We start from the raw sequence: 13377 nt of genomic DNA on the forward strand, positions 1-13377 counted from the left end.
ATCACATGATTATTTTAATCTCATTCCTCCTCTGTGTATTTGCTGAGAGTCTGGAGCTGCTGATTTACCAGACATGAGTGCTAGCTAACCTGAGAGGATATCCGAGATGGGAGACACACTCTCCAGCGTGAGTTATGGTTTCTAACACCGTCAGCCCAGTGTCCTCTTACAGCCCAGATATCCAAACCTGAGTCACTCTGTGTACCAACAGTCAAACTTCCAGCAGCTCCAGTCTTTAACCAGAGGAAGGTTTCCACACATGGAGGTCAAGGTTTCATCCTTCTACCTTTACTTGTTCATGCACTCCAGCAGGAGGCTGCTCCACTGCTCATCTATGATAAAAATGTCCCTGTTCAGCTGATTTATTCCTTCAGTCTTTCCCCTGAGGAGTTGATTGTCTCGTTCTCTAGTTTAGAGTCTTCTTCAACACAGCATGAGGGTCATTTAGTAAATCATGGTCCCATTTAGAGATAGAGACCAGGAACGAGGTGGAGGAGTTAGGACTGCTAATCAGTATAAAGTCAAAACAATGTTTCTCCACCTCTCATATCAGGTCAAGTCCACATGCTGGCACATGAACAAACCATCGTTTAGCTCACCGCTCACACCTTTTTGTTAAAATCTTTCCAGGTTGAAGATTTTAAAAACTCTGCTTAGTTAACTATCAGGACTTAATGTAAGAGCAGCTCGCTTCTTAGTGCTACTCTGAGGAAATAAATGATCCTTCAGCACACTGATCATCAACTGGAGGCCGGGGGCCACATGTCAAAACTTTAACATTCTTCTTCGCAGCAGAAGTCACAGGGACTGAAAAAAAATTTTACCAACCTAAATCACAGAGGCGCTGCTTTGCACAGGATTAGTTTCACCTGTAGACCTCTGTGTGCTCAAATATGGTTGGGAATTTGAGTTTCTTCTTTGCAAATTACCAGACATGGTGGATTCACGTGTGAGTAAAAACACAGACGTCCCGCACAATTATTACAAAGTACCAGAGGTCCCTGGGTCAGTGGTTCTCAAATGGTGTGGCGAGGCTCACTAGTGTGCCTTGTGGGAAGTCTAGGTGTGCCTTGGGAATTTGTACAACCATACGCCATTACGCATGTTTCAGAATGGATGTATACGCCATGTATGGCAAGTACTGTAACCAGGCCTGAGCACAGATCTGGCTGGGCCAGAACACAAAAAAAAAAAAAAAAAAACAGGGAATGGGACCTCCCCAGGTGTGATTTATTGATATTAGTGCAGGTGTGTTGGACCAGCCGCACTTTTGCCAATTTTTTTAATCACTTTTAACCTCTTTTTACCACTTGTTTGGAACTTTTAATCATTTTTACCACTGTTTTGCTACTCTTTACCCATTTTTGCCACATTATGCCAATTGTCACTGATGTTTTTGCCTTTGTTGGCCACCTTTTTGCCCTACTTTTCTTCACTTTTAACTTATTTTTTAGTCACCTTTTTGCCACTGGTCATCCATTATTGCAACCTTTTTGACATTTTCGCTAGTTTTTTTGCCACTTTTAGCCCAATGTCTGGACAATTGTTTTTGCCAATTTCGCAATAGTCGGGCAATTTTTTGCCCATTTTTTTCATCACTTTTAATCTCTTTTAACCACATCTTTGCAACTTAGAACCCATTATTGCAACATTGTGCCAATTCTCCCTATTTTCGCCTCTGTTCGGACACTTTTTTTCCCATTTTTGCTACATTTTCTTTTTTTTTTTAAGATTTATTTTTAGCCTTTATTTGATAGGACAGTGGACAGAGTCGGAAACAGGGGAGAGAGCGGGGAGAGACATGCAGGAAATAGTGCCATGGGCCGGATTCGAACCCGGGTCGCCCGCGTATATGGCGTGCGCCTCAACCACTCGACTACCGGCGCGCCTTTTGCTACATTTTCATTGACTTCTAAGGCATTTTTGCTGCCATTGCCAAGTCTTTTTACCTTATTGGCACTTTCACTACATTTTTGCCACCACTAACCCATCTTTTGGACAATTTTTGCCAATTTTTTACTGTCTTTCACCACTTTTTGCCCAATTTTGCCATGTTTTTGCATCACTTTTAACAGTATGAATATGGTGCGCCTTGAGATTTTGGCTTAACCTTTGGTGTGCCTTGAGCAAAAGTTTGGAAACTTTAATCAGCCAAAGTGAGCATCCCTAAAAATACCAAAACCATATTCAGTTTGAAATCAATCATGCAGACCAACAAAGTGAGTCCTATTGAGAGCTGCGGGCGTTAAATACTGCCGTTTGTTACGCATGTTTCAGAATGGATGTATGTTCTGCTGCATGCCGCCGCCATGCGTGTCTACTCCTGCACCGTCACAGCTTTTACACCTGTAAATCTTCCTGATTCATTAAATAAATGACCTGAAAAGCCGTAGCGGAGGCTAAGATGTGCATTCACTTGACTCTGCATTTCCCATGTCCCCTCTAAAGTTCCTCAGCAGGTTAAACTTCAGTAATATCAGCGATGTCAGCGTGCTGATCTGCATCATTAAGCACCACCGTCTGCTGTTTCCTGTTAGTTTAATCTTTGATTTAAAGCCTGTCAGCCTCAGCACATCTATACCTGTAGCTCAGCGTTCAGAGGATGAGACAGAATTACTAAAACATGATGGATCATTGATCATCCAGTGATGCAGAGCAGAGGAACAGACGGCCTAAAATGAAGCTAAATGAGGTGGTTGACTTTCCAGAAGCTGGTGTTTCCTGCCTGTCTGAATCTGGAGTCTGATGATGGTTCCTCCCACAGTCCAAAGACATGATCATTAACATCATCGGTCACTTGATGTGTGTTTTCACCATAGAAACTGCAGGCTTTGCAGTGTTTTTGGATGCAGATACATTTTGGGGAAAATCCTCCTGATCTGAATATAAGGAATCTTAAAATTCAACTTCGCTATTCACAGTTTCATGCTTTTTATTTATCAGGAAGCCAGAGAGAACAGGGAGAACATGCAAACTCTGCACAGAAAGGCCCTGTCTGATGTCATTCAAACCAGGAACCATCTCCCTTTGAGTCAGCGGTGCTAACCGCTGCACCTCTGCAGCACTGATGATGCATTTATGATTCATGTCTGCAAAAAACAGAGCTGAGGATCGACCGTCCACACCACGTTGACTCATATTTGCCTGAGTGATGGTGGAGATCCTCCTCCTGGTCTTCAGGCGGGTACACCACCACCTGAGGGATCCCTGCTCCCTCACACAGACCCTCTGGAGCCGAGCAGTGTCGGGAGGAAGAGGAGGAAGGAGAGGGGAGGCCTGACAGGGGGGACTCAGTGAGGACGGCAGGGAGGGAAGAGGGAGGGAGGTATCCAGACCAGTCAGAGGAAGAGATGGAGGAGTGACGGAGGGGGGAGAGATGAGAGGGAGACAGACCCTCTCCTGAGGAGGAGACAAAAAGGTGAGAAAAGAGGTGAAAAATAAAGACAGCAGGAGGAGTTGACGGTGCTCATGCTGGGTTTAAAGTCTGCATTTTAACAGACCGTGCAGACGAAGATCAGACTATGAACTTCTGATCCACTGATTAGTCAAAAGAAAGCAAACGATCATTCACAGCCAAACTTTCTGAACACAGCCAGCAGCCAGGAACGACCTCTTTATCTGCGCCGTCTTTGTTTATGGTCTAAAAAGTGAGAATGGAGTCAAAGCTGAGAAACAGCAAAGATGAGGAAACTTTCACCATCATTTTACCCATAACCCATCAGTGCAACATTCTACCTGAGCCGCACACTCAGAGCCAATCACCTTTAACCTTCAGGTTTATGCTGCATGCATCCATTCCCACTGTGTGCCAGGAGGGCCACCACAGTCTGCTTTCGATACTCGCCCAACTATTTCTGCTACCGGGACACGCCAAGCCAAGCAGAGAGGAAGTCAGACACCAGCACGCACAAAACATTTCCTGTTACTCCATTAAAGGCCAATCAGAACAAAGCAAGTGAAGAAGTAGGTGCAGAGGAGGAAACTAGAGAACAACAGCTCTACCAGCAGCTGTGGTAAATACACAATTCTCGACTTTTTCTGGGCTGAAAGTATTTATGCATTTACTGGCATTAAAGATGATAACGTGGAGTTCTCCTAGGCTCCATCCTTGGTCCTCTTTAATTCATTACTACTGTTATTATATAAAAAGCAGACAGGTACTTATGAGACATACTATTGTGATGTTTAGCTTTTAGTTGAAGGTTTTATTTGTTGGCTTTAGATAAAGCAAATAAATTTCAAATGTTTGGCCTTTCATTCCTCCTAAAAATAAGGCTAAATTCTCTTTCAGCCTGATTCAAAAAATAAAAATAGATATTTAAAGGGGACGTATTATGCAAAAATCCCTTTTTCAGGCTTTTCTAACAAAAACATGTGCCCCTGGCCTGTCAGAACCCCGCTCCCTCTCTTTCTTCACCTCTCAGACAATGTGTGCTGAAACAAACAGTTCTCAGATTTTCCCCTCATGATGCCTTGTGGGGAGTTAGCCCCGCCCCCAGGATCAGTTGGCCCTCCCTGCTGGAAGAAAGTTCCGCCCTCATCTACTGACTCTCACAACTGCCAGCTGAGAGGAGGATCAGGAGAGCCACATCCATTTCCTGAGAGGGGTGTGGTCAGGGGCGGGGTAAGACAGCTCAGTAACATTTAAAGCCACAGACACAGAAACAGCTGGTTCTGAGCAGGGCTGAAACAGAGGGGTTTTAGACATGCAGAAATCAATACTGGAGTGTTTTTACTGCAACTAACTTCACAGGCATGTTTTGGGGACCTCTGAGACTGATATAAACTCGTCTTAAAGGGAAAAATACATCCCTTTTTAAAATCAGTGACCTTTGCTGAGCAGCTTTGAGTAAGAGGAATAAAAATAACAGATCATGTTGACGAAACTTTACTGTGAAAGTCGATCACTGCTTTGGAAATGATCAATCAGAAGTTTCCTTAACCCCTTAAAGCCTGTTGTCGCATATTTGATACATACCTTTATGATACCTTTATCTAATCAATATGATCATAAATTACTAAAAAAAATAACTTCTGAATACAATCTGAACTAGATCAAAATTTCAATATCAGCTAAATTGTGTGGGGATTCTGAGAGCTGAATTGTGGACGAACTGCTGAAAATAGCCAAAAAGTACAAAGATAGCTGAAAGTAGCATAAAATAGCATAAAAGTAGCTAAAAAAAAGGTTAAAAAAATAGCTGAAAGTACCCTTTAAAAAGCTGATCATGGCATAAAAGCTGAAGAGTGTAATACCTGATTTGTGAAGAATGTGAAATCATTGCTCAAAATATAGAATTTTAAAAGCAAAATAGTTGAAAAAGTATAAATAGTATAAAAAATTCTCAAAAAATAGCTGAAAAGAGCACAAGAAGCTGAAGAGTTTGATAGTAGAACAGTGAAAATAGCCCAAGGAAAGCCAGAGTTAGGAGCTGAAGAGAGTGCAGATTTGTGAAATCTGTTTAACATTGTTAAACAAAGTTAAATATTTAAAAAATTATAAAGTTAGAAATGAGAAAAGTCACAGCAGTCAAATGATGAAAAAACAGATTTTTTATTTTTTAAACGGTGTTGATACAACAAAGTATGAAGGAGGAGATAGCGGACACGGAAGAAGAAGAATACACAAAATGGCCGCCGTGAATATCAATAGTGTGGATGCTTACTCAGCATTCCCACCAAAAATGATAAAAATGCCCTCCAGTGGATTATCAGTTACCAAAAACACCAAAAGCATTAAATGATATACAAAAAAATATCATTTTAAATTTTATGGAAATTTGGATTTTTTTGGATTTCAGGAGAAAGTGAAATTAATATTTCATTTCCAAAAAATTAGAATTTTCTGGCTATAATTTGTGTTTTCAGGCTTTAAAGGTTAAATATCAGAGAGAAGAATTTGAACACTCTTTAGTTCCCGTCTCTCCTCAGAGATCTTCTTCTGTTTGTTCTCTCTGAAGTTCTTTGACCTCTGTTGTTCCTTTAACCACATCAGTACAGAACTGTCTACATATCTGCAGTGTTTTTAGCACTTCTAAGAATCTCTGCAGACAAAGTCTGAGTCATTATCAGTCTGAGACGCAGACAGAGGAGATCAAACGTCCTGAAGTGTTATCAGCAGAACAAAAACACAAACATGCAGGCTGAAACATGTCTGTGAGAGCACTTCCTGTCTGCAGGTTTAAACACAGCAGAGCTTCAGGTCACACTGGCAGGACGTGAATATTCCTCTCACACTCTCAGATTTATGGATGCTCAGACTCAGTGTTAGCTGGTTATTAACGCGCTGACTCCACGGGGGCTGCAGGTCGCTGCTGACCCACAGGAAACTCAGCATGCCACAAGACTGGCAGTAAAGATTAACAGCGTTAATGGAGAGTTGACACGTCAGACACAGGAGCATCCAGGCGAGAGGCACTCAGAAAAACGACTGGATTCATTGAAGGTTAACGTGCAGCGGCGGCAGATCTCCACCACACACAACGCCATGCACCAATCAGAGACCCCGCCTTCTTGTCACTCTTTTACCTCGACCAATCAGGATGAAGAGCTCTGAAACCAAAAACGCTGAGGGACTCTTTGACTCACATTAGACAAGATGGTATGATTCCATGAAAAACTGAGAAAAACTAAAAATGACAGAAATAAAAGGGTCCAGATTTAAAGTGACTCTGTCCTGAGGATATCTGATGACTGTTTGTTTACTATGTCTAAAATAATAAACGAGGTTAAAAACAAGCTATAATAGCCAGATGTGCTGAGACATGGAGTTTTATCAATGACTGTCCTATAAACAGCATCTTTACTCTGGCTTCCTGCAACTTTTAGAATTGATTTTAGGATTTTATTAGTTACTTTAAAAGCACTGAAGGGTCTGGCTCCAGTCTATAGACCAGAACTTTTAACCCTCATGAACCAGAGCAGCCTTAGATCCCTCCAGTGGGGGCTTCCTGGTTGTTCCAAAGTCGAGACTCAAATCTAAAGGTGACATGGCCTTCTCTACCAGAGCCCCTCAACTTTGGAACAACCTGCCCATCCCCGTAACTGACCAAGCACTGAAAATACAAATTCTAACACTATAAAATATTTAGACCAGCCAGCCCTGCTCAACCAGAGCCAAATTGCCAAAAAATACATTTGCAAGAGCCACAGTCTAAGTGGTGAAAAGTAGCAGAAAGGATAAAAAAGGGTTAAAAATGCAAAAAGCAAACCTCTACAAACCTGCAAGAAATAATGATATACCAGTGTTACTCAACCAAAGAGTCAAATTGTTGAAAAATACATACAAAAATACAGAGACACAATCTAAATGGGGAAAGGTGGCAAAAATGGTCAAAAACCGGAAAAAAAGTGGCAAAAATGGGTGAGAAGCAACAAAAAGTGAGTTACAGGTGGCAAAAAAGATCAAAAAGTGGCAAAAACTTGGCAACAAATGAGTGGAAACTTACTAAAATTGGCAAAAAAAATCAGCAAAAAGGTGGAAGAAGTGGCATAAAATGTCAAAAGACAGCTTAAATGTGCAAGAAAATGCCAAAAATTGACAAAAAGTGGAAAAAAACAAGTGGCAAAAATTAGCTTGTAGCTGTAAAAACAGATTAAAAGTGGCAAAAAATGGAAAAAGGGGCAAAAAATGCAAATGAGGGCAACAGAAATATACTGACAAAAATAAAAGTTGACATATAAAGCCAGCTGTAGGAAACACACTCATTAATGTGACATGCAATGGATAATTTCTGAGGTCAGAGTTGACCTTTTCTAAGGTTTTCTGGGGGAATAATATTTCAGATTAAGACATAAAAGAGCCACATGTGGCTCTAGACCAGGAGTGTCAAACTCAATCACAGCAGGGGCCGGATTCTGAATTTGGGTCTAACCTGAGAGCCTAACAGGGTCAGGATTTAATCATTGAATGTCAACCTAAATGATTTCAAGATCAAAAGTTCAACATGATGAGCTAAAAACTCAAATTCTGAAATAAAAAGTCAAACTTAAACATTTTAAAGGTAAAAACGTCATTTAAAGTCAAAATAATGTTTTTAAAAGGTCAAAAAACTGAGATAAAATTTAAAATCCCGTGTTTTCAAGGTAAAAAAATGAGATAAAGTTAAGAGTCAAAAAAGGTCAATATGTGGGATAAAAGTAAAAAAAAATATTTTTAAAAGGCAAAATATGAGAGAATGCTGAAATCATGATTTTTAACAGTCCAAAAATGAGATAAAATTTCAAATTCATGAGTTTTAAAAGTCAAACTATGAGATAAAAGTGAAAGTCAGGAGTTGAAATGGTCAGCAAAACTGAGATAAAATTAAACATCAAAATCATAAGTTTAAAATGTCACATTCATGAGTTTTAAAAGTCAACATGAAATAAAATTCAAAATTCTGAGTATACAAGGTAAAAAAATGAGATAAAAGTCAAAACCATGACTTTAAAAGGTCAAAATAGGGTATGAAATTTAAAGTTATGAATTTAAAAGGTAAAAATAAGAGATAAAAGTCAAAGTTATGAGTTGTAAAGATTAAAATATGAATCAAAAAGTTTACATTTTTATACTAGAGGAAATCTGCAGACCTCAAACTGGTGGACCAGTTAGAATTAAAATATCATATGATCTGGTGGGCCGGGTATTACTGCACCACAGGCCGGATTTGGCCCCCGGGCCTTGAGTTTGACACCCCTGCTCTAGAGCCACGTGTTGAGTATTTCTGATGTAGACCAAAATATCTATTTTATTTTGGTTTATTTGAAGGTCTGGCCCGTGTACAGATGTAGTTGATGGCTTATAATCCAATCGCTCAAGAGAAAATGACCTTCTGAAGCCAACGGAGACGTTCTTATTTAAGCCGTGTGCTTCAGTTTTTAATCTGTGTGCTAAGTTGTTTTCTTGGTTTGAAGGTGACTGCACACCTGGTCTAAAACTGCTGCCGTGGTTTTGTTGAATATTCTGAGTTATTTTGTTCTGCTGAGTCATATCATCATCTCTGCTCTGTAGCATTCATATAAAGCCCTCTGTGGTTCTGCTAAAAGCACTTAAAGAGATTTTCCTCTCTAATCAACAAACCAAAGGAAAGGTTAAAGGTCAAACGAGAATGACAAGAGCTTGGCGGTCTCACCGTTTCGCTCCAGTAAGTGAGGGTCCGAGTGTTTCTTGCCTATGTCAGCGAACGATCGGACCAGAGGGATTCTGTTGCTCAGCTTCTTCTCGTTCTGATGATGGTGGCGCCTCAACATGGCCTCTCTCACCTTCTCTCGAACGCCCTCCTCCAGCTGACCCGTCGCCAGCATGCTGTCGATCACCATGTCTGCACGAGGAGAGGCATGATGGGGTTAGAGGGCAGAGATTCAACAAATCGCATTTTTAAAATACAAACTCAAATTGTCTAAAATTATTCTGTTATCTTAAAAACAAAAAACATGAGATTCTACGGTGTGCTTGCATGTTAAAGTAAAATAACACAGAATAGCCCTTTAAAACATGCCTTTATAAACCTATTCTGTCCGGACACTGCAGAGATGAGGACTAAATTAACTATGGCTGACCTGCGATCTCCTCGATGGTGTTGGCTCTCATGTCAAGCAGCACAGTGCCGTTCAGGATACACGAACGCAGCTCAAACAGGCTGTGGAGGGACAGCGTGGCCACGTATGGTTTACTCCAGCGCTCACCTCCGTCCTCCACGTCCTCCTCGAACTTCAGCCACCTGGAGCACAACGAAGACATTCCACTTCACAAAAACAGCTGCATCAAGAGAAGCTGAGCGGGGTTGAAGAGGAGTGAACGAACATGGCAGGAATGCCGTCTGCACACTAATGCAGTCATTAAAATTATTCTGATTCTTGCTGCAGACTCCGTTAAAAACCTCCTGAAATAATCCTGGCATGAAAGACGTTTGCACGGATTAAAGTTATTCCCAGAGGTGCTCAGACATCAGAACTAAATATTTACACTGAAACACCTCTGAGTAAAGGAAGGTTGATCCTGCTCAAAGAAGGAGGGATTAGCTTTGAAATCAAACTGGAGTCAAGTGTTATGAACAGAAAAATAGAGCATAGGTGATGCTAGAGTGAGCCTGAGGCTCAGGTTTAATCTAGAACAGTGTTACTCAACCCTGCTCAACCAAATAGCCAACTTGTTTGAAAAATACAATCGCAAGAGCCACAATCTAAGTGGTGAAAAGTGGTGAAAAAATGGGTTAAGGTGGCAATAAATATAGGTTAAAGCCGGCAAAAAAGTGTCAAAAACAGGTGGAAAGTGACAAAAATGGGGATATAAAGTTGCAGAAATGGGTGAGAAGCGGCAAAAAACTGAGTTACAGGTGGCAAAAATTGGTTAAAAAGCGGGAAAAACGTAGCAAAAGATGAGTGGAAAGTGACTTAAATGGGCAAAATCACCATAAATATGGAAAAATGGGCAAAAAGCAGCAAAAAGTGACAAAAATGGGCAAAAAAGTGGCATTTAAAAGGCAGCTTGAATGGGCAAAAATGGTTAAAAAAATAAAGGAAAAAAAATGCAAATAGCAAAAAGCAGAAGAGAAGAAGCAAAAACTGGTTAAAAAGGGCAAAACCAGGATAGAAGTGGCAAAAAGAAACCGCAAACATGGGCTAAAAGCAGCAAAAAAATCATTAATAGTTGCAAAAAAATGCAAATAAGGGCAATGGAAATACACAGACAAAAATATTGATTGACATTTTTGACAATTGAAGCCTACTGTGTAAGATTGGGAAATAAACTGAGTAACGTGACATGCAATGGATAATTTCTGAGGTCAAAGTTTTTCTGGGGTATAATATTTAGAATTAAGACATTAAAGAGCCACACGTCACTGATCTACAATAATCTGTAAATAAACTGTCGAGTGCGTCCTCGCCTGGCGGTCTCCTTCCACTCCTGGAAGTCTCCGTCTCTGAAGGCGAGCTCGTCCAGCTCGGTGAACAGGTCGTGGGGCATGTGCTCCTCGTCTCCGTCCTCCGTCCCCAGGATGAACTGGACTCTCTGAGACGGCGTGTCTGTAGGGACGCAAATGCACACAGATCAGAATTTTAACTCTCAGCAACCAGGACCATGACATTCTCAGCTGTTTTATTTCTAACCCTGAATCTGTAGGTTTCATAGATAATTTACAAAAATTATATCTAAAATAAAAAAAACAGAAATTCAGCTTTAGGTCAAATTTAAATAAAGAAAATTATACAATAAGAAGAAAAATTTTAAAAACAGAAACGTGAAAAATGAAAGAAATGAGAAATCCTAAGAGACTGCTAAAAACCATCCACCCCTCTGACTGTTATAATAAACATTTATTTTGGTGCAGGGGTCACACATTCACACTAATAGATCATTAAATCCTCCCCTGACCACTGTATGAATGAATGAATGAATGAATGAAAGCATATTTTATTGATGTGTCTGGTCGTTTACATGACCCTTCTCATACCGTATGTTGGCGACTCTCGTCCGTCCTCCCGGTCTGAGCGGTCCCGCCGTTTCCGGTGATGTCGGTGTCCTCGGTGGCGGTGACGCCTTCGACTCTGACGGCCCAGAGGAACGTGAACACCGACGTACACCGCTCTGTGACCTGATGGAGGGAAATAAAAACACTCTGAAGGTTAAATGTTAAATTCACCTACGTAACTTCCTCTCTGTGAATTCAAACTGCAGAATATCCAAGGAATAAAAACACAAATAAAGCTTTTAAAACATGAAACTGTTCCTGTTTCTTCAGTAATAATTATCTGAGTAAGAGTCAGAATCACTTTTAGGTTTTACTGCTGATAAAATCCACAGACTTCAGAACTTCTTGATTCTTTGTGACGGCAGCATGAAAGACAAAAATGTCAGATCAGAAGCACTCTCTACAGACCTGCAAGAAATAAACGCTAAAACTGTGTGACTCAACCAAAGAGCCAAACTGTTGAAAAATACATTCGCAAGAGCCACAATGTAAGTGGTGAAAGCTGGAAAAAATGGTCCAAAAATTGAAAGAAAGTGGAAAAATGGTCAAAAAGTGACAAAATTGCAGAAACTGGTCAAAAATTGACAAGAAAGTGGCAAAAATGGTCAAAAGTGGCAAAAAAGTGGAAAAAAAAATGTGTAAAAAAGTGGAAACAATGGTAAAAAAATTGACAAGAAATAGGAAACAATGGTAAAAAAGTGGCAAAACAGTGGAAACAATGGTCAAAAAGTGGCAAAAATGGGTGAGTAATTACAAAAAATGAGTTACAGGAGGCAAAAATGGTCAAAAATATGGAAAAAGATGAGTGAAAAGTGACTAAAATTGGCAAAAATCAGCAAAAAGGTGGGAAAATGGGCTTAAAACAGCAAAGAGTGGCTAAATGGGAGAAAAAGTGGCAAAAGGCAGCTTATGTGTACAGAAAATGTTCAAAAAAGACTAAAGGTGTCAAAAATAGGATAAAAATGGGAAAATCAGACAAAAGAAGTGGCAAGAATGAGCTAAAAGCTGTGGAAATTGATTTAAAAAAAAAGGGGCAAAAACCTGCTAATTAGGGCGATGTTACAAACATACAACGCTGACCATTAAGTTTAACAAGTAAAGCCGACTGTGAGTGTGGGAAACAAACTGATTTCTGACTTGTAATGTTGTAATGGATAATTCTGGAGGAATAATATTTCAAACTGAGTCATGAAGAGCCATATGTGGCTCCAGACCCAGGCGTAGAGTACCACTGTGCTATAAATGTTCTGTTATAATAAAGCATGTGTTTTTCAGATATCTGCAAGAATCTAATACGGTGCATCTGTAGAGAAGCACGGGCAGATTATCTCACTGTAGATAAATCTTCTTATTAGACAATATCTGGTTGAATAGGCTAGCCAGTGTGTTCTTGCTGTAAAGAAAACCGTTTTTCATTCTCAATCCTGCTATTTAAACAGATCCAGCTCACAGACCAGCTGATGGGGGGGGGGTCTGACCACAGACCGAGGCTTCTTTGCTACTTTATGTTGACTGTAAAGACAGAGAAACTTCTGGATGAAGACGCATGTTTGGTGTAAACTCACTCTCCAGTTCTTCCTTCTCAAAGTTTGTGTGGAGGGTGGAGCTGGTCTTCCCCCGGTCCAGGACCGCCTCCTCATCGTTGCCCTGCAGAACAGAAACATCAGAAATGTTTGACTCAGAGAGATAAAGATGGTTTCATTCATTATTTCCAGCTTTTATATTCAGTAAAGGTATTTTAAAGGATCAGAGCAGTGATGGGACTCAGACGTTTCCTTCTTTAAGCATCATCGCCAGCCGCAGTGAGTGTTTGTAGATTCTAAATATCAAACAGTAGGAATACGTGCAGAAGTCCAAAGAACTTCATGTTGGGTAGACAAACTTCTGCATGCTGTCTAAACATCAGCAGGGTGTTGGTACCAAA

General features: G+C 40.4%; 1 protein-coding gene across 2 annotated transcripts in view; it reads right to left on the reverse strand.

Annotated features, from left to right (window-relative positions):
- LOC121513160 (sodium bicarbonate cotransporter 3-like) overlaps positions 1–13377 on the reverse strand; it is a 79596-nt gene that overhangs the window by 36695 nt on the left and 29524 nt on the right. For both annotated transcript variants that reach the window (XM_041792718.1, XM_041792717.1), the window contains exons 2-6: positions 13019–13100; positions 11436–11576; positions 10869–11007; positions 9541–9701; positions 9114–9302 (exon numbers count right to left, since the gene is read on the reverse strand). In XM_041792718.1, the coding sequence (XP_041648652.1) occupies positions 9114–9302; positions 9541–9701; positions 10869–11007; positions 11436–11576; positions 13019–13100 (712 nt within the window). The remainder of the gene's footprint in view (positions 1–9113; positions 9303–9540; positions 9702–10868; positions 11008–11435; positions 11577–13018; positions 13101–13377) is intronic.

This window comes from Cheilinus undulatus, linkage group 8 (assembly GCF_018320785.1).
Source record: "Cheilinus undulatus linkage group 8, ASM1832078v1, whole genome shotgun sequence".
In the NCBI taxonomy this organism is placed as follows: Eukaryota; Metazoa; Chordata; class Actinopteri; order Labriformes; family Labridae; genus Cheilinus; species Cheilinus undulatus.